The sequence below is a fragment of the Taudactylus pleione genome, unplaced genomic scaffold, assembly GCF_031769625.1.
Source record: "Taudactylus pleione unplaced genomic scaffold, aTauple2 ptg000770l, whole genome shotgun sequence".
NCBI classification, from domain to species: Eukaryota; Metazoa; Chordata; class Amphibia; order Anura; family Myobatrachidae; genus Taudactylus; species Taudactylus pleione.
Window position 1 is genome coordinate 1,541,887 of NW_028285172.1, and position 26,865 is coordinate 1,568,751.

A 26,865-nucleotide genomic window follows, 5' to 3' on the forward strand; every position below is an offset into this window, starting at 1 on the left:
AGTGGGTGTCTCTATGCTGGCTGAGCTGTGGCTGATGTTACAGATGTATACACAGGACTGTGAGGTATTACAGATGTGAGATAGCAGTAGTGGGTGTCTCTATGCTGGCTGTACTGTGGCTGATGTTACAGATGTATACACAGGACTGTGAGGTATTACAGTTGTGAGATAGCAGTAGTGGGTGTCTCTATGCTGGCTGTGGCTAATGTTACAGATGTATACACAGGACTGTGAGGTATTACAGATGTGAGATAGCAGTAGTGGGTGCCTATGCTGGCTGAGCTGTGGCTGATGTTACAGATGTATACACAGGACTGTGAGGTATTACAGATGTGATATAGCAGTAGTGGTGTCTCTATGCTGGCTGAGCTGTGGCTGATGTTACAGATGTATACACAGGACTGTGAGGTATTATAGATGTGAGATAGCAGTAGTGGGGGTCTCTATGCTGGCTGTGCTGTGGCTGATGTTACAGATGTATACACAGGACTGTGAGGTATTACAGATGTGAGATAGCAGTAGTGGGTGTCTCTATGCTGGCTGAGCTTTGGCTGATGTTACAGATGTATACACAGGACTGTGAGGTATTATAGAGGTGAGATAGCAGTAGATGGCGTCTCTATGCTGGCTGTGCTGTGGCTGATGTTACAGATGTATACACAGGATTGTGAGGTATTACAGATGTGAGATAGCAGTAGTAGGTGTCTCTATGCTGGCTGTGCTGTGGCTGATGTTACTGATGTATACACAGGACTGTGAGGTATTACAGATGTGAGATAGCAGTAGTGGGTGTCTCTATGCTGGCTGAGCTGTGGCTGATGTTACCGATGTATACACAGGACTGTGAGGTATTACAGATGTGAGATAGCAGTAGTGGGTGTCTCTATGCTGGCTGAGCTGTGGCTGATGTTACAGATGTATACACAGGACTGTGAGGAATTACAGATGTGAGATAGCAGTAGTGGGTGTCTCTATGCTGGCTGTGCTGTGGCTGTTACAGATGTATACACAGGACTGAGGTATTACAGATGTGAGATAGCAGTAGTGGGTGTCTCTATGCTGGCTGAGGTGTGGCTGATGTTACAGATGTATACACAGGACTGTGAGGTATTACAGATGTGAGATAGCAGTAGTGGGTGTCTATGCTGGCTGTGCTGTGGCTGATGTTACGGATGTATACACAGGACTGTGAGGTATTACAGATGTGAGATAGCAGTAGTGGGGGTCTCTATGCTGGCTGAGGTGTGGCTGATGTTACAGATGTATACACAGGACTGTGAGGTATTACAGATGTGAGATAGCAGTAGTGGGTGTCTCTATGCTGGCTGTGCTGTGGCTGATGTTACAGATGTATACACAGGACTGTGAGGTATTACAGATGTGAGATAGCAGTAGTGGGCGTCTCTATGCTGGCTGTGCTGTGGTTGATGTTACAGATGTATACACAGGACTGTGAGGTATTACAGATGTGAGATAGCAGTAGTGGGTGTCTCTATGCTGGCTGAGCTGTGGCTGATGTTACAGATGTATACACAGGACTGTGAGGTATTACAGATGTGAGATAGCGGTAGTGGGTGTCTCTATGCTGGCTGAGCTGTGGCTGATGTTACAGATGTATACACAGGACTGTGAGGTATTACAGATGTGAGAAAACAGTAGTGGGCGTCTCTATGCTGGCTGTGCTGTGACTGATGTTACTGATGTATACACAGGACTGTGAGGTATTACAGATGTGAGATAGCAGTAGTGGGTGTCTCTATGCTGGCTGAGCTGTGGCTGATGTTACAGATGTATAAATAGGACTGTGAGGTATTACAGATGTGAGATAGCAGTGGTTGGCGTCTCTATGCTGGCTGTGCTATGACTGATGTTACTGATGTATACACAGGACTGTGAGGTATTACAGATGTGAGATAGCAGTAGTGGGTGTCTCTATGCTGGCTGTGCTGTGGCTGATGTTACAGATGTATACACAGGACTGTGAGGTATTACAGATGTGAGATAGCAGTAGTGGGTGTCTCTATGCTGGCTGAGCTGTGGCTGATGTTACAGATGTATACACAGGACTGTGAGGTATTACAGATGTGAGATAGCAGAAGTGGGTGTCTCTATTCTGACTGAGCTGTGGCTGATGTTACAGATGTATACACAGGACTGTGAGGTATTACAGCTGTGAGATAGCAGTAGTGGGTGTCTCTACGCTAGCTGAACTGTGGCTGATGTTACATATATATACACAGGACTGTGAGGTATTACAGTTGTGAGATAGCAGTAGTGGGTGTCTCTATGCTGGCTGTGCTTTGGCTGATGTTACAGATGTATACACAGGACTGTGAGGTATTACAGAGGTGAGATACCAGTAGTGGTCTCTCTATGCTGGCTGTGCTGTGGCTGATATTACACATGTATACACAGGACTGTGAGGTATTACAGATGTGAGATAGCAGTAGTGGGCGTCTCTATGCTGGCTGAGCTGTGGCTGATGTTACAGATGTATACACAGGACTGTGAGGTATTACAGATGTGAGATAGCAGTAGTGGTGTCTCTATGCTGGCTGTGCTGTGGCTGATGTTACAGATGTATACACAGGACTGTGAGGTATTACAGATGTGAGATAGCAGTAGTGGGTGTCTCAATGCTGGCTGTGCTGTGGCTGATGTTACAGATGTATACACAGGACTGTGAGGTATTACAGATGTGAGATAACAGTAGTGGTGTCTCTATGCTGGCTGAGCTGTGGCTGATGTTACAGATGTATACACAGGACTGTGAGGTATTACAGATGTGATATAGCAGTAGTGGGTGTCTCTATGCTGGCTGTGCTGTGGCTGATGTTACAGATGTATACACAGGACTGTGATGTATTACAGATGTGAGATAGCAGTAGTTGGTGTCTATGCTGGCTGTGCTGTGGCTGATGTTACAGATGTATACACAGGACTGTGAGGTATTACAGATGTGAGATAGCAGTAGTGGGAGTCTCTATGATGGCTGAGCTGTGGCTGATGTTACAGATTTATACACAGGACTGTGAGGTATTACAGATGGGAGATAGCAGTAGTGGGTGTCTCTATGCTGGCTGTGCTGTGGCTGATGTTACAGATGTATACACAGGACTGTGAGGTATTACAGATGTGAGATAGCAGTAGTGGTGTCTCTATGCTGGCTGAGCTGTGGCTGATGTTACAGATGTATACACAGGACTGTGAGGTATTACAGATGTGAGATAGCAGTAGTGGGTGTCTCTATGCTGGCTGTGCTGTGGTTGATGTTACAGATGTATACACAGGACTGTGAGGTATTACAGATGTGAGATAGCAGTAGTGGGTGTCTCTATGCTGGCTGAGCTGTGGCTGATGTTACAGATGTATACACAGGCGTGTGAGGTATTACAGATGTGAGATAGCAGTAGTGGGAGTCTCTATGCTGGCTGTGCTGTGACTGATGTTACAGATGTATACACAGGACTGTGAGATATTACAGATGTGAGATAGCAGTAGTGGGTGTCTCTATGCTGGCTGAGCTGTGGCTGATGTTACAGATGTATACACAGGACTGTGAGGTATTACAGATGTGAGATAGCAGTAGTGGGTGTCTCTATGCTGGCTGTACTGTGGCTGATGTTACAGATGTATACACAGGACTGTGAGGTATTACAGTTGTGAGATAGCAGTAGTGGGTGTCTCTATGCTGGCTGTGGCTAATGTTACAGATGTATACACAGGACTGTGAGGTATTACAGATGTGAGATAGCAGTAGTGGGTGCCTATGCTGGCTGAGCTGTGGCTGATGTTACAGATGTATACACAGGACTGTGAGGTATTACAGATGTGATATAGCAGTAGTGGTGTCTCTATGCTGGCTGAGCTGTGGCTGATGTTACAGATGTATACACAGGACTGTGAGGTATTATAGATGTGAGATAGCAGTAGTGGGTGTCTCTATGCTGGCTGTGCTGTGGCTGATGTTACAGATGTATACACAGGACTGTGAGGTATTACAGATGTGAGATAGCAGTAGTGGGCGTCTCTATGCTGGCTGTACTGTGGCTGATGTTACAGATGTATACACAGGACTGTGAGGTATTACAGATGGGAGATAGCAGTAGTGGGTGTCTATATGCTGGCTGAGCTGTGGCTGATGTTACAGATCTATACACAGGACTGTGAGGTATTACAGATGTGAGATAGCAGTCGTGGGCGTCTATGCTGGCTGAGCTGTGGCTGATGTTACAGATGTATACACAGGACTGTGAGGTATTACAGATGGGAGATAGCAGTAGTGGGTGTCTATATCCTGGCTGAGCTGTGGCTGATGTTACAGATCTATACACAGGACTGTGAGGTATTACAGATGTGAGATAGCAGTAGTGGGTGTCTCTATGCTGGCTGAGCTGTGGCTGATGTTACTGATGTATACACAGGACTGTGAGGTATTACAGATGTGAGATAGCAGTAGTGGGTGTCTCTATGCTGGCTGAGCTGTGGCTGATGTTACAGATGTATACACAGGACTGTGAGGTATTACAGATGTGAGATAGCAGTAGTGGGCGTCTCTATGCTGGCTGTGCTGTGACTGATGTTACTGATGTATACACAGGACTGTGAGGTATTACAGATGTGAGATAGCAGTAGTGGGTGTCTCTATGCTGGCTGAGCTGTGGCTGATGTTACAGATGTATAAATAGGACTGTGAGGTATTACAGATGTGAGATAGCAGTGGTTGGCGTCTCTATGCTGGCTGTGCTGTGACTGATGTTACTGATGTATACACAGGACTGTGAGGTATTACAGATGTGAGATAGCGGTAGTGGCTGTCTCTATGCTGGCTGAGCTGTGGCTGATGTTACAGATGTATACACAGGACTGTGAGGTATTACAGATGTGAGAAAACAGTAGTGGGCGTCTCTATGCTGGCTGTGCTGTGACTGATGTTACTGATGTATACACAGGACTGTGAGGTATTACAGATGTGAGAAAGCAGTAGTGGGTGTCTCTATGCTGGCTGAGCTGTGGCTGATGTTACAGATGTATACACAGGACTGTGAGGTATTACAGATGTGAGATAGCAGTAGTGGGGGTCTCTATGCTGGCTGACCTGTGACTGATGTTACAGATGTATACACAGGACTGTGAGGTATTGCAGATGTGAGATAGCAGTAGTGGGTATCTATGCTGGCTGTGCTGTGGCTGATGTTACAGATGTATACACAGGACTGTGAGGTATTACAGATGTGAAATAGCAGTAGTGGGTGTCTCTATGCTGGCTGTGCTGTGGTTGATGTTACAGATGTATACACAGGACTGTGAGGTATTACAGATGTGAGATAGCAGTAGTGGGCGTCTCTATGCTGGCTGTGCTGTGGCTGATGTTACAGATGTATACACAGGACTGTGAGGTATTACAGATGTGAGATAGCAGTAGTGGTTGTCTCTATGCTGGCTGAGCTGTGGCTGATGTTACAGATGTATACACAGGACTGTGAGGTATTACAGATGTGAGATAGCAGAAGTGGGTGTCTCTATTCTGACTGAGCTGTGGCTGATGTTACAGATGTATACACAGGACTGTGAGGTATTACAGATGTGAGATAGCAGTAGTGGGTGTCTCTATGCTGGCTGTGCTGTGGCTGATGTTACAGATGTATACACAGGACTGTGAGGTATTACAGCTGTGAGATAGCAGTAGTGGGTGTCTCTACGCTAGCTGAACTGTGGCTGATGTTACATATATATACACAGGACTGTGAGGTATTACAGATGTGAGATAGCAGTAGTGGGTGTCTCTATGCTGGCTGTGCTTTGGCTGATGTTACAGATGTGTACACAGGACTGTGAGGTATTACAGAGGTGAGATACCAGTAGTGGTGTCTCTATGCTGGCTGTGCTGTGGCTGATGTTACACATGTATACACAGTACTGTGAGGTATTACAGATGTGAGATAGCAGTAGTGGGCGTCTCTATGCTGGCTGAGCTGTGGCTGATGTTACAGATGTATACACAGGACTGTGAGGTATTACAGATGTGAGATAGCAGTAGTGGTGTCTCTATGCTGGCTGTGCTGTGGCTGATGTTACAGATGTATACACAGGACTGTGAGGTATTACAGATGTGAGATAGCAGTAGTGGTGTCTCTATGCTGGCTGAGCTGTGGCTGATGTTACAGATGTATACACAGGACTGTGAGGTATTACAGATGTGATATAGCAGTAGTGGGTGTCTCTATGCTGGCTGTGCTGTGGCTGATGTTACAGATGTATACACAGGACTGTGATGTATTACAGATGTGAGATAGCAGTAGTTGGTGTCTATGCTGGCTGTGCTGTGGCTGATGTTACAGATGTATACACAGGACTGTGAGGTATTACAGATGTGAGATAGCAGTAGTGGGAGTCTCTATGATGGCTGAGCTGTGGCTGATGTTACAGATTTATACACAGGACTGTGAGGTATTACAGATGGGAGATAGCAGTAGTGGGTGTCTCTATGCTGGCTGTGCTGTGGCTGATGTTACAGATGTATACACAGGACTGTGAGGTATTACAGATGTGAGATAGCAGTAGTGGTGTCTCTATGCTGGCTGAGCTGTGGCTGATGTTACAGATGTATACACAGGACTGTGAGGTATTACAGATGTGAGATAGCAGTAGTGGGTGTCTCTATGCTGGCTGTGCTGTGGTTGATGTTACAGATGTATACACAGGACTGTGAGGTATTACAGATGTGAGATAGCAGTAGTGGGTGTCTCTATGCTGGCTGAGCTGTGGCTGATGTTACAGATGTATACACAGGCGTGTGAGGTATTACAGATGTGAGATAGCAGCAGTGGGAGTCTCTATGCTGGCTGTGCTGTGACTGATGTTACAGATGTATACACAGGACTGTGAGATATTACAGATGTGAGATAGCAGTAGTGGGTGTCTCTATGCTGGCTGAGCTGTGGCTGATGTTACAGATGTATACACAGGACTGTGAGGTATTACAGATGTGAGATAGCAGTAGTGGGTGTCTCTATGCTGGCTGTACTGTGGCTGATGTTACAGATGTATACACAGGACTGTGAGGTATTACAGTTGTGAGATAGCAGTAGTGGGTGTCTCTATGCTGGCTGTGGCTAATGTTACAGATGTATACACAGGACTGTGAGGTATTACAGATGTGAGATAGCAGTAGTGGGTGCCTATGCTGGCTGAGCTGTGGCTGATGTTACAGATGTATACACAGGACTGTGAGGTATTACAGATGTGATATAGCAGTAGTGGTGTCTCTATGCTGGCTGAGCTGTGGCTGATGTTACAGATGTATACACAGGACTGTGAGGTATTATAGATGTGAGATAGCAGTAGTGGGGGTCTCTATGCTGGCTGTGCTGTGGCTGATGTTACAGATGTATACACAGGACTGTGAGGTATTACAGATGTGAGATAGCAGTAGTGGGTGTCTCTATGCTGGCTGAGCTTTGGCTGATGTTACAGATGTATACACAGGACTGTGAGGTATTATAGAGGTGAGATAGCAGTAGATGGCGTCTCTATGCTGGCTGTGCTGTGGCTGATGTTACAGATGTATACACAGGATTGTGAGGTATTACAGATGTGAGATAGCAGTAGTAGGTGTCTCTATGCTGGCTGTGCTGTGGCTGATGTTACTGATGTATACACAGGACTGTGAGGTATTACAGATGTGAGATAGCAGTAGTGGGTGTCTCTATGCTGGCTGAGCTGTGGCTGATGTTACCGATGTATACACAGGACTGTGAGGTATTACAGATGTGAGATAGCAGTAGTGGGTGTCTCTATGCTGGCTGAGCTGTGGCTGATGTTACAGATGTATACACAGGACTGTGAGGAATTACAGATGTGAGATAGCAGTAGTGGGTGTCTCTATGCTGGCTGTGCTGTGGCTGTTACAGATGTATACACAGGACTGAGGTATTACAGATGTGAGATAGCAGTAGTGGGTGTCTCTATGCTGGCTGAGGTGTGGCTGATGTTACAGATGTATACACAGGACTGTGAGGTATTACAGATGTGAGATAGCAGTAGTGGGTGTCTATGCTGGCTGTGCTGTGGCTGATGTTACGGATGTATACACAGGACTGTGAGGTATTACAGATGTGAGATAGCAGTAGTGGGGGTCTCTATGCTGGCTGAGGTGTGGCTGATGTTACAGATGTATACACAGGACTGTGAGGTATTACAGATGTGAGATAGCAGTAGTGGGGGTCTCTATGCTGGCTGTGCTGTGGCTGATGTTACAGATGTATACACAGGACTGTGAGGTATTACAGATGTGAGATAGCAGTAGTGGGCGTCTCTATGCTGGCTGTGCTGTGGTTGATGTTACAGATGTATACACAGGACTGTGAGGTATTACAGATGTGAGATAGCAGTAGTGGGTGTCTCTATGCTGGCTGAGCTGTGGCTGATGTTACAGATGTATACACAGGACTGTGAGGTATTACAGATGTGAGATAGCGGTAGTGGGTGTCTCTATGCTGGCTGAGCTGTGGCTGATGTTACAGATGTATACACAGGACTGTGAGGTATTACAGATGTGAGAAAACAGTAGTGGGCGTCTCTATGCTGGCTGTGCTGTGACTGATGTTACTGATGTATACACAGGACTGTGAGGTATTACAGATGTGAGATAGCAGTAGTGGGTGTCTCTATGCTGGCTGAGCTGTGGCTGATGTTACAGATGTATAAATAGGACTGTGAGGTATTACAGATGTGAGATAGCAGTGGTTGGCGTCTCTATGCTGGCTGTGCTATGACTGATGTTACTGATGTATACACAGGACTGTGAGGTATTACAGATGTGAGATAGCAGTAGTGGGTGTCTCTATGCTGGCTGTGCTGTGGCTGATGTTACAGATGTATACACAGGACTGTGAGGTATTACAGATGTGAGATAGCAGTAGTGGGTGTCTCTATGCTGGCTGTGCTGTGGCTGATGTTACAGATGTATACACAGGACTGTGAGGTATTACAGATGTGAGATAGCAGTAGTGGGTGTCTCTATGCTGGGTGTGCTGTGGCTGATGTTACAGATGTATACACAGGACTGTGAGGTATTACAGATGTGAGATAGCAGTAGTGGGTGTCTCTATGCTGGGTGTGCTGTGGCTGATGTTACAGATGTATACACAGGACTGTGAGGTATTACAGATGTGAGATAGCAGTAGTGGGTGTCTCTATGCTGGCTGTGCTGTGGCTGATGTTACAGCTGTATACACAGGACTGTGAGGTATTACAGATGTGAGATAGCAGTAGTGGGCGTCTCTATGCTGGCTGTGCTGTGGCTGATGTTACAGATGTATACACAGGACTGTGAGGTATTACAGATGGGAGATAGCAGTAGTGGGTGTCTATATGCTGGCTGAGCTGTGGCTGATGTTACAGATCTATACACAGGACTGTGAGGTATTACAGATGTGAGATAGCAGTAGTGGGCGTCTATGCTGGCTGAGCTGTGGCTGATGTTACTAATGTACACACAGGACTGTGAGGTATTACAGATGGGAGATAGCAGTAGTGGGCGTCTCTATGCTGGCTGAGCTGTGGCTGATGTTACAGATGTATACACAGGACTGTGAGGTATTACAGATGTGAGATAGCAGTAGTGGGTGTCTCTATGCTGGCTGAGCTGTGGCTGATGTTACTGATGTATACACAGGACTGTGAGGTATTACAGATGTGAGATAACAGTAGTGGGTGTCTCTATGCTGGCTGAGCTGTGGCTGATGTTACAGATGTATACACAGGACTGTGAGGTATTACAGATGTGAGATAGCAGTAGTGGGCGTCTCTATGCTGGCTGAGCTGTGGCTGATGTTACAGATGTATACACAGGACTGTGAGGTATTACAGATGTGAGATAGCAGTAGTGGGCGTCTCTATGATGGCTGAGCTGTGGCTGATGTTACAGATGTATACACAGGACTGTGAGGTATTACAGATGTGAGATAGCAGTAGTGGGTGTCTCTATGCTGGCTGTGCTGTGGCTGATGTTACAGATGTATACACAGGACTGTGAGGTATTACAGAGGTGAGATGGCAATAGTGGGTGTCTCTATGCTGGCTGTGCTGTGACTGATGTTACTGATGTATACACAGGACTGTGAGGTATTACAGATGTGAGAAAGTAGTGGGTGTCTCTATGCTGGCTGAGCTGTGGCTGATGTTACAGATGTATACACAGGACTGTGAGGTATTACAGATGTGAGATAGCAGTAGTGGGGGTCTCTATGCTGGCTGACCTGTGACTGATGTTACAGATGTATACACAGGACTGTGAGGTATTACAGATGTGAGATAGCAGTAGTGGGTATCTATGCTGGCTGTGCTGTGGCTGATGTTACAGATGTATACACAGGACTGTGAGGTATTACAGATGTGAAATAGCAGTAGTGGGTGTCTCTATGCTGGCTGTGCTGTGGTTGATGTTACAGATGTATACACAGGACTGTGAGGTATTACAGATGTGAGATAGCAGTAGTGGGCGTCTCTATGCTGGCTGTGCTGTGGCTGATGTTACAGATGTATACACAGGACTGTGAGGTATTACAGATGTGAGATAGCAGTAGTGGTTGTCTCTATGCTGGCTGAGCTGTGGCTGATGTTACAGATGTATACACAGGACTGTGAGGTATTACAGATGTGAGATAGCAGAAGTGGGTGTCTCTATTCTGACTGAGCTGTGGCTGATGTTACAGATGTAAACACAGGACTGTGAGGTATTACAGCTGTGAGATAGCAGTAGTGGGTGTCTCTACGCTAGCTGAACTGTGGCTGATGTTACATATATATACACAGGACTGTGAGGTATTACAGATGTGAGATAGCAGTAGTGGGTGTCTCTATGCTGGCTGTGCTTTGGCTGATGTTACAGATGTATACACAGGACTGTGAGGTATTACAGAGGTGAGATACCAGTAGTGGTGTCTCTATGCTGGCTGTGCTGTGGCTGATGTTACACATGTATACACAGTACTGTGAGGTATTACAGATGTGAGATAGCAGTAGTGGGCGTCTCTATGCTGGCTGAGCTGTGGCTGATGTTACAGATGTATACACAGGACTGTGAGGTATTACAGATGTGAGATAGCAGTAGTGGTGTCTCTATGCTGGCTGTGCTGTGGCTGATGTTACAGATGTATACACAGGACTGTGAGGTATTACAGATGTGAGATAGCAGTAGTGGTGTCTCTATGCTGGCTGAGCTGTGGCTGATGTTACAGATGTATACACAGGACTGTGAGGTATTACAGATGTGATATAGCAGTAGTGGGTGTCTCTATGCTGGCTGTGCTGTGGCTGATGTTACAGATGTATACACAGGACTGTGATGTATTACAGATGTGAGATAGCAGTAGTTGGTGTCTATGCTGGCTGTGCTGTGGCTGATGTTACAGATGTATACACAGGACTGTGAGGTATTACAGATGTGAGATAGCAGTAGTGGGAGTCTCTATGATGGCTGAGCTGTGGCTGATGTTACAGATTTATACACAGGACTGTGAGGTATTACAGATGGGAGATAGCAGTAGTGGGTGTCTCTATGCTGGCTGTGCTGTGGCTGATGTTACAGATGTATACACAGGACTGTGAGGTATTACAGATGTGAGATAGCAGTAGTGGTGTCTCTATGCTGGCTGAGCTGTGGCTGATGTTACAGATGTATACACAGGACTGTGAGGTATTACAGATGTGAGATAGCAGTAGTGGGTGTCTCTATGCTGGCTGTGCTGTGGTTGATGTTACAGATGTATACACAGGACTGTGAGGTATTACAGATGTGAGATAGCAGTAGTGGGTGTCTCTATGCTGGCTGAGCTGTGGCTGATGTTACAGATGTATACACAGGCGTGTGAGGTATTACAGATGTGAGATAGCAGCAGTGGGAGTCTCTATGCTGGCTGTGCTGTGACTGATGTTACAGATGTATACACAGGACTGTGAGGTATTACAGATGTGAGATAGCAGTAGTGGGTGTCTCTATGCTGGCTGAGCTGTGGCTGATGTTACAGATGTATACACAGGACTGTGAGGTATTACAGATGTGAGATAGCAGTAGTGGGTGTCTCTATGCTGGCTGTACTGTGGCTGATGTTACAGATGTATACACAGGACTGTGAGGTATTACAGTTGTGAGATAGCAGTAGTGGGTGTCTCTATGCTGGCTGTGGCTAATGTTACAGATGTATACACAGGACTGTGAGGTATTACAGATGTGAGATAGCAGTAGTGGGTGCCTATGCTGGCTGAGCTGTGGCTGATGTTACAGATGTATACACAGGACTGTGAGGTATTACAGATGTGATATAGCAGTAGTGGTGTCTCTATGCTGGCTGAGCTGTGGCTGATGTTACAGATGTATACACAGGACTGTGAGGTATTATAGATGTGAGATAGCAGTAGTGGGGGTCTCTATGCTGGCTGTGCTGTGGCTGATGTTACAGATGTATACACAGGACTGTGAGGTATTACAGATGTGAGATAGCAGTAGTGGGTGTCTCTATGCTGGCTGAGCTTTGGCTGATGTTACAGATGTATACACAGGACTGTGAGGTATTATAGAGGTGAGATAGCAGTAGATGGCGTCTCTATGCTGGCTGTGCTGTGGCTGATGTTACAGATGTATACACAGGATTGTGAGGTATTACAGATGTGAGATAGCAGTAGTAGGTGTCTCTATGCTGGCTGTGCTGTGGCTGTAACAGATGTATACACAGGACTGAGGTATTACAGATGTGAGATAGCAGTAGTGGGTGTCTCTATGCTGGCTGAGGTGTGGCTGATGTTACAGATGTATACACAGGACTGTGAGGTATTACAGATGTGAGATAGCAGTAGTGGGTGTCTATGCTGGCTGTGCTGTGGCTGATGTTACGGATGTATACACAGGACTGTGAGGTATTACAGATGTGAGATAGCAGTAGTGGGGGTCTCTATGCTGGCTGAGGTGTGGCTGATGTTACAGATGTATACACAGGACTGTGAGGTATTACAGATGTGAGATAGCAGTAGTGGGTGTCTCTATGCTGGCTGTGCTGTGGCTGATGTTACAGATGTATACACAGGACTGTGAGGTATTACAGATGTGAGATAGCAGTAGTGGGCGTCTCTATGCTGGCTGTGCTGTGGTTGATGTTACAGATGTATACACAGGACTGTGAGGTATTACAGATGTGAGATAGCAGTAGTGGGTGTCTCTATGCTGGCTGAGCTGTGGCTGATGTTACAGATGTATACACAGGACTGTGAGGTATTACAGATGTGAGATAGCGGTAGTGGGTGTCTCTATGCTGGCTGAGCTGTGGCTGATGTTACAGATGTATACACAGGACTGTGAGGTATTACAGATGTGAGAAAACAGTAGTGGGCGTCTCTATGCTGGCTGTGCTGTGACTGATGTTACTGATGTATACACAGGACTGTGAGGTATTACAGATGTGAGATAGCAGTAGTGGGTGTCTCTATGCTGGCTGAGCTGTGGCTGATGTTACAGATGTATAAATAGGACTGTGAGGTATTACAGATGTGAGATAGCAGTGGTTGGCGTCTCTATGCTGGCTGTGCTATGACTGATGCTACTGATGTATACACAGGACTGTGAGGTATTACAGATGTGAGATAGCAGTAGTGGGTGTCTCTATGCTGGCTGTGCTGTGGCTGATGTTACAGATGTATACACAGGACTGTGAGGTATTACAGATGTGAGATAGCAGTAGTGGGTGTCTCTATGCTGGCTGTGCTGTGGCTGATGTTACAGCTGTATACACAGGACTGTGAGGTATTACAGATGTGAGATAGCAGTAGTGGGCGTCTCTATGCTGGCTGTGCTGTGGCTGATGTTACAGATGTATACACAGGACTGTGAGGTATTACAGATGGGAGATAGCAGTAGTGGGTGTCTATATGCTGGCTGAGCTGTGGCTGATGTTACAGATCTATACACAGGACTGTGAGGTATTACAGATGTGAGATAGCAGTAGTGGGCGTCTATGCTGGCTGAGCTGTGGCTGATGTTACAGATGTATACACAGGACTGTGAGGTATTACAGATGGGAGATAGCAGTAGTGGGTGTCTATATGCTGGCTGAGCTGTGGCTGATGTTACAGATCTATACACAGGACTGTGAGGTATTACAGATGTGAGATAGCAGTAGTGGGCGTCTATGCTGGCTGAGCTGTGGCTGATGTTACTAATGTACACACAGGACTGTGAGGTATTACAGATGGGAGATAGCAGTAGTGGGCGTCTCTATGCTGGCTGAGCTGTGGCTGATGTTACAGATGTATACACAGGACTGTGAGGTATTACAGATGTGAGATAGCAGTAGTGGGTGTCTCTATGCTGGCTGAGCTGTGGCTGATGTTACTGATGTATACACAGGACTGTGAGGTATTACAGATGTGAGATAGCAGTAGTGGGTGTCTCTATGCTGGCTGAGCTGTGGCTGATGTTACAGATGTATACACAGGACTGTGAGGTATTACAGATGTGAGATAGCAGTAGTGGGCGTCTCTATGCTGGCTGAGCTGTGGCTGATGTTACAGATGGATACACAGGACTGTGAGGTATTACAGATGTGAGATAGCAGTAGTGGGCGTCTCTATGATGGCTGAGCTGTGGCTGATGTTACAGATGTATACACAGGACTGTGAGGTATTACAGATGTGAGATAGCAGTAGTGGGTGTCTCTATGCTGGCTGTGCTGTGGCTGATGTTACAGATGTATACACAGGACTGTGAGGTATTACAGAGGTGAGATGGCAATAGTGGGTGTCTCTATGCTGGCTGTGCTGTGGCTGATGTTACTGATGTATACACAGGACTGTGAGGTATTACAGATGTGAGATAGCAGTAGTGGGTGTCTCTATGCTGGCTGTGCTGTGGCTGATGTTACAGATGTATACACAGGACTGTGAGGTATTACAGATGTGAGATAGCAGTAGTGGGCGTCTCTATGCTGGTTGTGCTGTGGCTGATGTTACAGATGTATACACAGGACTGTGAGGTATTACAGATGGGAGATAGCAGTAGTGGGTGTCTCTATGCTGGCTGAGCTGTGGCTGATGTTACAGATCTATACACTGGACTATGAGGTATTACAGATGTGAGATAGCAGTAGTGGGCGTCTATGCTGGCTGAGCTGTGGCTGATGTTACTAATGTACACACAGGACTGTGAGGTATTACAGATGGGAGATAGCAGTAGTGGGCGTCTCTATGCTGGCTGTGCTGTGGCTGATGTTACAGATGTATACACAGGACTGTGAGGTATTACAGATGTGAGATAGCAGTAGTGGGTGTCTCTATGCTGGCTGAGCTGTGGCTGATGTTACAGATATATACACAGGACTGTGAGGTATTACAGATGTGAGATAGCAGTAGTGGGCGTCTCTATGATGGCTGAGCTGTGGCTGATGTTACAGTTATATACACAGGACTGTGAGGTATTACAGATGTGAGAGCAGTAGTGGGAGGCTCTATGCTGGCTGTGCTGTGGCTGATGTTACAGATGTATACACAGGACTGTGAAGTATTACAGATGTGAGATAGCAGTAGTGGGGTCTCTATGCTGGCTGTGCTGTGGCTGATGTTACAGATGTATACAAAGGACTGTGAGGTATTACAGATGTGAGATAGAAGTAGTGGGTGTCTCTATGCTGGCTGAGCTGTGGCTGATGTTACAGATATATACACAGGACTGTGAGGTATTACAGATGTGAGATAGCAGTAGTGGGCGTCTCTATGATGGCTGAGCTGTGGCTGATGTTACAGTTATATACACAGGACTGTGAGGTATTACAGATGTGAGAGCAGTAGTGGGAGGCTCTATGCTGGCTGTGCTGTGGCTGATGTTACAGATGTATACACAGGACTGTGAGGTATTACAGATGTGAGATAGCAGTAGTGGGGGTCTCTATGCTGGCTGTGCTGTGGCTGATGTTACAGATGTATACACAGGACTGTGAGGTATTACAGATGTGAGAAAGCAGTAGTGGTGTCTCTATGTTGGCTGTGCTGTGGCTGATGTTACAGATGTATACACAGGACTGTGAGGTATCACAGATGGGAGATAGAAGTAGTGGTTGTATCTATGCTGGCTGTGCTGTGGCTGATGTTACAGATGTATACACAGGACTGTGAGGTATTACAGATGGGAGAGAGCGGTAGTGGGTGTCTCTATGCTGGCTGAGCTGTGGCTGATGTTACAGATGTATACACAGGACTGTGAGGTATTACAGATGTGAGATAGCAGTAGTGGGTGTCTCTATGCTGGCTGTGCTGTGGCTGATGTTACAGATGTATACACAGGACTGTGAGGTATTACAGATGTGAGATAGCAGTAGTGGGCGTCTCTATGCTGGCTGTGCTGTGACTGATGTTACTGATGTATACACAGGACTGTGAGGTATTACAGATGTGAGATAGCAGTAGTGGGTGTCTCTATGCTGGCTGAGCTGTGGCTGATGTTACAGATGTATAAATAGGACTGTGAGTTATTACAGATGTGAGATAGCAGTGGTGGGCGTCTCTATGCTGGCTGTGCTGTGACTGATGTTACAGATGTATACACAGGACTGTAAGGTATTACAGATGTGAGATAGCAGTAGTAGGTGTCTCTATGCTGGCTGTGCTGTGGCTGATGTTACAGATGTATACACAGGACTGTGAGGTATTACAGATGTGAGATAGCAGTAGTGGGCGTCTCTATGATGGCTGAGCTGTGGCTGATGTTACAGATGTATACACAGGACTGTGAGGTATTACAGATGTGAGATAGCAGTAGTGGGTGTCTCTATGCTGGCTGAGCTGTGGCTGATGTTACAGATGTATAAATAGGACTGTGAGGTATTACAGATGTGAGATAGCAGTGGTTGGCGTCTCTATGCTGGCTGTGCTATGACTGATGCTACTGATGTATACACAGGACTGTGAGGTATTACAGATGTGAGATAGCAGTAGTGGGTGTCTCTATGCTGGCTGTGCTGTGGCTGATGTTACAGATGTATACACAGGACTGTGAGGTATTACAGATGTGAGATAGCAGTAGTGGGTGTCTCTATGCTGGCTGTGCTGTGGCTGATGTTACAGCTGTATACACAGGACTGTGAGGTATTACAGATGTGAGATAGCAGTAGTGGGCGTCTCTATGCTGGCTGTGCTGTGGCTGATGTTACAGATGTATACAAAGGACTGTGAGGTATTACAGATGGGAGATAGCAGTAGTGGGTGTCTATATGCTGGCTGAGCTGTGGCTGATGTTACAGATCTATACACAGGACTGTGAGGTATTACAGATGTGAGATAGCAGTAGTGGGCGTCTATGCTGGCTGAGCTGTGGCTGATGTTACAGATGTATACACAGGACTGTGAGGTATTACAGATGGGAGATAGCAGTAGTGGGTGTCTATATGCTGGCTGAGCTGTGGCTGATGTTACAGATCTATACACAGGACTGTGAGGTATTACAGATGTGAGATAGCAGTAGTGGGCGTCTATGCTGGCTGAGCTGTGGCTGATGTTACTAATGTACACACAGGACTGTGAGGTATTACAGATGGGAGATAGCAGTAGTGGGCGTCTCTATGCTGGCTGAGCTGTGGCTGATGTTACAGATGTATACACAGGACTGTGAGGTATTACAGATGTGAGATAGCAGTAGTGGGTGTCTCTATGCTGGCTGAGCTGTGGCTGATGTTACTGATGTATACACAGGACTGTGAGGTATTACAGATGTGAGATAGCAGTAGTGGGTGTCTCTATGCTGGCTGAGCTGTGGCTGATGTTACAGATGTATACACAGGACTGTGAGGTATTACAGATGTGAGATAGCAGTAGTGGGCGTCTCTATGCTGGCTGAGCTGTGGCTGATGTTACAGATGGATACACAGGACTGTGAGGTATTACAGATGTGAGATAGCAGTAGTGGGCGTCTCTATGATGGCTGAGCTGTGGCTGATGTTACAGATGTATACACAGGACTGTGAAGTATTACAGATGTGAGATAGCAGTAGTGGGTGTCTCTATGCTGGCTGTGCTGTGGCTGATGTTACAGATGTATACACAGGACTGTGAGGTATTACAGAGGTGAGATGGCAATAGTGGGTGTCTCTATGCTGGCTGTGCTGTGGCTGATGTTACTGATGTATACACAGGACTGTGAGGTATTACAGATGTGAGATAGCAGTAGTGGGTGTCTCTATGCTGGCTGTGCTGTGGCTGATGTTACAGATGTATACACAGGACTGTGAGGTATTACAGATGTGAGATAGCAGTAGTGGGCGTCTCTATGCTGGTTGTGCTGTGGCTGATGTTACAGATGTATACACAGGACTGTGAGGTATTACAGATGGGAGATAGCAGTAGTGGGTGTCTCTATGCTGGCTGAGCTGTGGCTGATGTTACAGATCTATACACTGGACTGTGAGGTATTACAGATGTGAGATAGCAGTAGTGGGCGTCTATGCTGGCTGAGCTGTGGCTGATGTTACTAATGTACACACAGGACTGTGAGGTATTACAGATGGGAGATAGCAGTAGTGGGCGTCTCTATGCTGGCTGTGCTGTGGCTGATGTTACAGATGTATACACAGGACTGTGAGGTATTACAGATGTGAGATAGCAGTAGTGGGTGTCTCTATGCTGGCTGAGCTGTGGCTGATGTTACAGATATATACACAGGACTGTGAGGTATTACAGATGTGAGATAGCAGTAGTGGGCGTCTCTATGATGGCTGAGCTGTGGCTGATGTTACAGTTATATACACAGGACTGTGAGGTATTACAGATGTGAGAGCAGTAGTGGGAGGCTCTATGCTGGCTGTGCTGTGGCTGATGTTACAGATGTATACACAGGACTGTGAAGTATTACAGATGTGAGATAGCAGTAGTGGGGTCTCTATGCTGGCTGTGCTGTGGCTGATGTTACAGATGTATACAAAGGACTGTGAGGTATTACAGATGTGAGATAGAAGTAGTGGGTGTCTCTATGCTGGCTGAGCTGTGGCTGATGTTACAGATATATACACAGGACTGTGAGGTATTACAGATGTGAGATAGCAGTAGTGGGCGTCTCTATGATGGCTGAGCTGTGGCTGATGTTACAGTTATATACACAGGACTGTGAGGTATTACAGATGTGAGAGCAGTAGTGGGAGGCTCTATGCTGGCTGTGCTGTGGCTGATGTTACAGATGTATACACAGGACTGTGAGGTATTACAGATGTGAGATAGCAGTAGTGGGGGTCTCTATGCTGGCTGTGCTGTGGCTGATGTTACAGATGTATACACAGGACTGTGAGGTATTACAGATGTGAGAAAGCAGTAGTGGTGTCTCTATGTTGGCTGTGCTGTGGCTGATGTTACAGATGTATACACAGGACTGTGAGGTATCACAGATGGGAGATAGAAGTAGTGGTTGTATCTATGCTGGCTGTGCTGTGGCTGATGTTACAGATGTATACACAGGACTGTGAGGTATTACAGATGGGAGAGAGCGGTAGTGGGTGTCTCTATGCTGGCTGAGCTGTGGCTGATGTTACAGATGTATACACAGGACTGTGAGGTATTACAGATGTGAGATAGCAGTAGTGGGTGTCTCTATGCTGGCTGTGCTGTGGCTGATGTTACAGATGTATACACAGGACTGTGAGGTATTACAGATGTGAGATAGCAGTAGTGGGCGTCTCTATGCTGGCTGTGCTGTGACTGATGTTACTGATGTATACACAGGACTGTGAGGTATTACAGATGTGAGATAGCAGTAGTGGGTGTCTCTATGCTGGCTGAGCTGTGGCTGATGTTACAGATGTATAAATAGGACTGTGAGTTATTACAGATGTGAGATAGCAGTGGTGGGCGTCTCTATGCTGGCTGTGCTGTGACTGATGTTACAGATGTATACACAGGACTGTAAGGTATTACAGATGTGAGATAGCAGTAGTAGATGTCTCTATGCTGGCTGTGCTGTGGCTGATGTTACAGATGTATACACAGGACTGTGAGGTATTACAGATGTGAGATAGCAGTAGTGGGCGTCTCTATGATGGCTGAGCTGTGGCTGATGTTACAGATGTATACACAGGACTGTGAGGTATTACAGATGTGAGATAGCAGTAGTGGGTGTCTCTATGCTGGCTGTGCTGTGGCTGATGTTACAGATGTATACACAGGACTGTGAGGTATTACAGAGGTGAGATGGCAATAGTGGGTGTCTCTATGCTGGCTGTGCTGTGGCTGATGTTACTGATGTATACACAGGACTGTGAGGTATTACAGATGTGAGATAGCAGTAGTGGGTGTCTCTATGCTGGCTGTGCTGTGGCTGATGTTACAGATGTATACACAGGACTGTGAGGTATTACAGATGTGAGATAGCAGTAGTGGGCGTCTCTATGCTGGCTGTGCTGTGGCTGATGTTACAGATGTATACACAGGACTGTGAGGTATTACAGATGGGAGATAGCAGTAGTGGGTGTCTCTATGCTGGCTGAGCTGTGGCTGATGTTACAGATCTATACACTGGACTGTGAGGTATTACAGATGTGAGATAGCAGTAGTGGGCGTCTATGCTGGCTGAGCTGTGGCTGATGTTACTAATGTACACACAGGACTGTGAGGTATTACAGATGGGAGATAGCAGTAGTGGGCGTCTCTATGCTGGCTGTGCTGTGGCTGATGTTACAGATGTATACACAGGACTGTGAGGTATTACAGATGTGAGATAGCAGTAGTGGGTGTCTCTATGCTGGCTGAGCTGTGGCTGATGTTACAGATATATACACAGGACTGTGAGGTATTACAGATGTGAGATAGCAGTAGTGGGCGTCTCTATGATGGCTGAGCTGTGGCTGATGTTACAGTTATATACACAGGACTGTGAGGTATTACAGATGTGAGAGCAGTAGTGGGAGGCTCTATGCTGGCTGTGCTGTGGCTGATGTTACAGATGTATACACAGGACTGTGAAGTATTACAGATGTGAGATAGCAGTAGTGGGGTCTCTATGCTGGCTGTGCTGTGGCTGATGTTACAGATGTATACAAAGGACTGTGAGGTATTACAGATGTGAGATAGAAGTAGTGGGTGTCTCTATGCTGGCTGAGCTGTGGCTGATGTTACAGATATATACACAGGACTGTGAGGTATTACAGATGTGAGATAGCAGTAGTGGGCGTCTCTATGATGGCTGAGCTGTGGCTGATGTTACAGTTATATACACAGGACTGTGAGGTATTACAGATGTGAGAGCAGTAGTGGGAGGCTCTATGCTGGCTGTGCTGTGGCTGATGTTACAGATGTATACACAGGACTGTGAGGTATTATAGAGGTGAGATACCAGTAGTGGTGTCTCTAGGCTGGCTGAGCTGTGGCTGATGTTACAGATGTATACACAGGACTGTGAGGTATTACAGATGTGAGAAAGCAGTAGTGGTGTCTCTATGCTGGCTGTGCTGTGGCTGATGTTACAGATGTATACACAGGACTGTGAGGTATTACAGATGTGAGAAAGCAGTAGTGGTGTCTCTATGCTGGCTGTGCTGTGGCTGATGTTACTGATGAATACACAGGACTGTGAGGTATTACAGATGTGAGATAGCAGTAGTGGGTGTCTATGCTGGCTGTGCTGTGGCTGATGTTACAGATGTATAAATAGGACTGTGAGGTATTACAGATGTGAGATAGCAGTAGTGGGTGTCTCTATGCTGGCTGTGCTGTGACTGATGTTACAGATGTATACACAGGACTGTGAGGTATTACAGATGTGAGATAGCAGTAGTAGGTGTCTCTATGCTGGCTGTGCTGTGGCTGATGTTACAGATGTATACACAGGACTGTGAGGTATTACAGATGTGAGATAGCAGTAGTGGGCGTCTCTATGATGGCTGAGCTGTGGCTGATGTTACAGATGTATACACAGGACTGTGAGGTTTTACAGATGTGAGATAGCAGTAGTGGGTGTCTCTATGCTGGCTGTGCTGTGGCTGATGTTACAGATGTATACACAGGACTGTGAGGTATTACAGAGGTGAGATGGCAATAGTGGGTGTCTCTATGCTGGCTGTGCTGTGGCTGATGTTACTGATGTATACACAGGACTGTGAGGTATTACAGATGTGAGATAGCAGTAGTGGGTGTCTCTATGCTGGCTGTGCTGTGGCTGATGTTACAGATGTATACACAGGACTGTGAGGTATTACAGATGTGAGATAGCAGTAGTGGGCGTCTCTATGCTGGCTGTGCTGTGGCTGATGTTACAGATGTATACACAGGACTGTGAGGTATTACAGATGGGAGATAGCAGTAGTGGGTGTCTCTATGCTGGCTGAGCTGTGGCTGATGTTACAGATCTATACACTGGACTGTGAGGTATTACAGATGTGAGATAGCAGTAGTGGGTGTCTCTATGCTGGCTGAGCTGTGGCTGATGTTACAGATGTATACACAGGACTGTGAGGTATTACAGATGTGAGATAGCAGTAGTGGGTGTCTCTATGCTGGCTGAGCTGTGGCTGATGTTACAGATGTATACACAGGACTGTGAGGTATTACAGATGTGAGATAGCAGTAGTGGGTCTCTATGCTGGCTGTGCTGTGGCTGATGTTACAGATATATACACAGGACTGTGAGGTATTACAGATGTGAGATAGCAGTAGTGGGCGTCTCTATGCTGGCTGTGCTGTGGCTGATGTTACAGATGTATACACATTACTGTGAGGTATTACAGATGTGAGATAGAAGTAGTGGGTGTCTCTATGCTGGCTGTGCTGTGGCTGATGTTACAGATGTATACACAGGACTGTGAGGTATTACAGATGTGAGATAGCAGTATTGGGGGTCTCTATGCTGGCTGAGTCGTTGCAGACATTAGCATATTTTCACAGCAGAACTGCGTGCAATTACGCAGCCATGATCGCAGTAGCGATCCGTGCTGAATCAGGCCTTTAACCTGCTATATAACGTGAATAAAACCTTCTTTCTTCCGCTCCAAGCCCTCTGACACGTTGGCTCCTAACAAAATTAAAAGCTAGTGTGTAAGAGTGTGGGCATGTGGTAGGGAATATAGATTGTAAGCTCCACTGGGGCAGGGACGGATGTGAATAGTCGAATATTCTCTGTAAAGCGCTGCGGAATATGTATGCGCTATATAAATAGCTGGTAATAAATAAATAATAATAATAAAATAAATAAGATCTGAGAGGGATTTGGTTATACTGTGTACACTACTATATCTGCATGTCTGAGAGCAGCTATTACCCACTTTTCTACAGAACCCGTCTTATTAGTATGTAGTTGGGGTAATAACATACTGGGGCGTTCTTACTGGGAGCATAGGTGCAAGATACTGGGCCTGATTCAGAGCCGGACGCTCTGACCAGAGCGCTCGCTCTGAATCAGGGCCCTCTTCCCTCAACTTGGAGCGGCCTCATGGACGCTCGCATAGCTGTGGGTTACCACCCACAGCTATAGCGAGCGTCCATGATGATGGTCGCGATGGTCAAGACCATCGCGACCATCGGGCTTGCGACGAGACCCTGCGGTAGGGTCTCGGTGACCACAAGCCCTGGAGTGATTTTGGCTCTATCAGAGCCAAAATCACTCCCACTGACATCACTAGTGATGTCAGTGGGGCCGGACTCAGACAGTAGGCGTTCCTATGGGAATACCTCCGTCTGGCAGCCACGCCCCCGGCACGCCCACCAAAGGGGGCATGCTGTCACTCACCATCGACAGCATGCCCCCTTTGGGGCGAGACCCATAACGACGGCTTGGCCGTCGTTATTCGGGTCTCGCGCATGCGCACGACGGAGCTCCCTCCGTCGCGCTCATGCGCAATTTGGCACCATCGACCCGCTTGCGAGCGTCCTGCGCTCGCGAGCGGGTCTGAATGACCCCCACTGTTACATGCAGCATTCATGGAGATAAAAGTAATGGGGTCAAATTGTACTTATGTCACTTAGAGACATTCTAGAGATATAAGGGGGTACAAGTTACACAATCTGGGCTGTGTGCAGAACATGACGGTGTAATATAAGTGAATATTCCACATCTGGGGTTATATTTATCAAGTTGCGTTTCAACATCAGCAATTTTCTCCGATTTTCCCTGTGGTTTCAGAAGCACCAATTTTCTTAAACACAAAAGCCATCATGCTTAGGTGGAATATCTGCACATTTGAAAAATAGCTACTAAATAAGCCCCACATAGAGGCAATGTAACCTGTATGCCATGCAGATAATTAGCTGTATGTGTAACAGAACGTGCTCTGCACTGCGTATAACTGTGCCCCTCAGCACCCAGGTACGTCTGATGCTGCGGGTGCCCTGCGATGACCCGGATAATTGCCCGTCTCCCTTCCCTAATAGTGTTGTGCAATGCGTAGACGTACCGTGCACATCAGCCAAGTCCTGACCCATGCCATCATAGTAGATCTTTCCTCCTTTCTCTGTGGGAAAGAAGTATGTCAGGAGGGAACTTGGAGGCGAGCAGTAGGCGTATGATCCCAGCGGAAGGTCCTTGAGAACTTCATGAGGTTTCCAACAAAACTCCCGGAAATGGGGGTGATCCATGATCTTCCTCTCTATGCTGTGGATGGTCAGCAATCGCTCCTTTGTAAATATGTTATTCTCATCATCCCCTCTCGCTAAGAAGATAAGCTCAATCCGCCAATGAGCATGGCTCTGTGTGTTAGGAGTCACGTAAACCCCGGGGAACTCCTTCACTGATGCCCCACGAGGGTGACGAGACTGATTGAGTGCAAGGAAGGAGGGTACTGAAGATTCGGTGGCTGTATAGTTAGTCCTCTCTGTGTTATTGTGCCACAGGGAGTCACGTTTCACTCTTACGGGGCTGCCTAGCTGGGAGCTATTCAGGTGGAGCTGTTGGAGCTGCTCAAAGATTAATCGTTGCAAAGTTTCAGATGTAAAATCTGCTACATCTCTCCGGTTCCTCCCCCAGGAACCAAACTGGGATTTCAGGGCCAGGGTGAGGGCGTCAAATCGCTGGGAGGACTCGTGGTTGCGGATCTCAAAAGCATTGTAGGAGATGTCAATATCTAGTGTGGGGTAATGTACAAACATGACGACTGAAAGGACCACGGGAACGAGACACCCGAAGACTAACAAAAAGGTGGCACAATAAACATTAGTAAATATCCACCCCACTATGTTCCAAAATTCACAGGTCGGCATGGAATCTGTAAAATGATTAGACGTCCACTGGCAGGTATTGCATATTGGTGACCTGAAGGTCACCTCGTCATCTTCATCATCCAGCCAGGCATCTTGTAGCAGAGGCTCATCTGTGTCCATGTTCTCTGAAAATAAAAAATACCAGAAAAATAAAGATGCAGATTTTAAAAAATAATAATTTCACAAATTGATTGCACGATGCAAAGCTTCATAAACGTTAGTTACAACACTCTAGATTGTACTGTTCCTCGTTCATTTACATTCCCCACAACCATGCATTTACAGAACTATGTGTATCCTACCAGATGTTACCCAGTATTTTCTGTCTCAAGCATAGTGACATTTTAGATTGATTAATATTTAATCATGCAAAGAATTTCCAGGACTGTGCCCAGTATGGAGAACAAAGTTGTCTGCCAGGGGCATGGTGTCATATAAATGGACATGGTTTGGTGGTCTAGCATTCCTCCCAGAATCATGACACGGGGGTGTCATAATAAACAAAAGGACCTTGATCTGGAGGCGTGGCCTTGCTCTGGAGGTGTGGTTTTCTCTGGAGGCGTGATTTTGCTTTGGAGGCGTGATCTTGCACGTAGGGTTTACCATAATTTGCTGCACTGTGGGTGAAAGTAGGACACTTCCAACCCCTCACAAATCAGCACTGTCTTATCAACATTGGGATAAATGAGAAGAATGAGTGTAGGGCATGTTTTGGGCAGACCTGAGTGTTGCTAGTGTGGGTTGGGACATGACGTGTTTATCCTATACAGATGTGTCCTCGCTCATCTTTGCCAGGCACGCATATGCCAGGCCACAGCACCATTCGCACTATGCAATCCTATGAATCGTGAAAAGATGCACACACCCATCAACGGGCGCATGTCGCTGCATGCATGCCGTGGCAAGTCGCAGCATTGGCAAAGATGAGCAAGAACACATCTGTTCTTGCCTACTCCACCAAAATGTCTGAGAGTCCTGAATTTCTGGAGAGTCCCATGGACTCCAGAGAGAGTAGGTCACCTTCCCTCATCCTGCCCACTACCTAGTGAAATGGGCAGAACTGTAAGTGTGGTGACGTTATTCTTAGTAAATTGCATCATTAAATGGTTGAGGGTTGGTTTGGGTAGGAACAGACGTGGGAGGCTGAAGGGGAGATCACAGATGCGGGAAGGAACTTGCGTTGCTTGAGCCAGGACCTCCTCAGGTATAGATGTGAGGAGGTAGAGATACGGCAGAGGATGAGCCAGGACCTCCCCATGTAATGATGTGAGAGGGTAGAGATACGGCAGTGGATGAGCCAGGACCTCCTCATGTAATGATGTGAGAGGGTAGAGATATGGCAGTGGATGAGCCAGGACCTCCCCATGTAATGATGTGAGAGGGTAGAGATACGGCAGTGGATGAGCCAGGACCTCCCCATGTAATGATGTGAGAGGGTAGAGATACGGCAGGGGATGAGCCAGGACCTCCTCATGTAATGATGTGAGGGGGTAGAGATACGGCAGTGGATGAGCCAGGACCTCCTCATGTAATGATGTGAGGAGGTAGAGATACGGAAGTGGATGAGCAAGGACCTCCCCATGTAATGATGTGAGAGGGTAGAGATACGGCAGTGGATGAGCCAGGACCTCCTCATGTATAGATGTGAGGAGGTAG

General features: G+C 46.7%; 1 protein-coding gene across 1 annotated transcript in view; it reads right to left on the reverse strand.

The window, feature by feature from the left end:
• The window catches only part of DISP3 (dispatched RND transporter family member 3), a 363,985-nt gene that overhangs the window by 283,350 nt on the left and 53,770 nt on the right, over positions 1 to 26,865 (reverse strand). The window contains exon 2 of the mRNA XM_088457578.1: positions 24,408 to 25,334. Within this exon, the coding sequence (XP_088313704.1) occupies positions 24,408 to 25,329 (922 nt within the window). The 5' untranslated portion in view covers positions 25,330 to 25,334. The remainder of the gene's footprint in view (positions 1 to 24,407; positions 25,335 to 26,865) is intronic.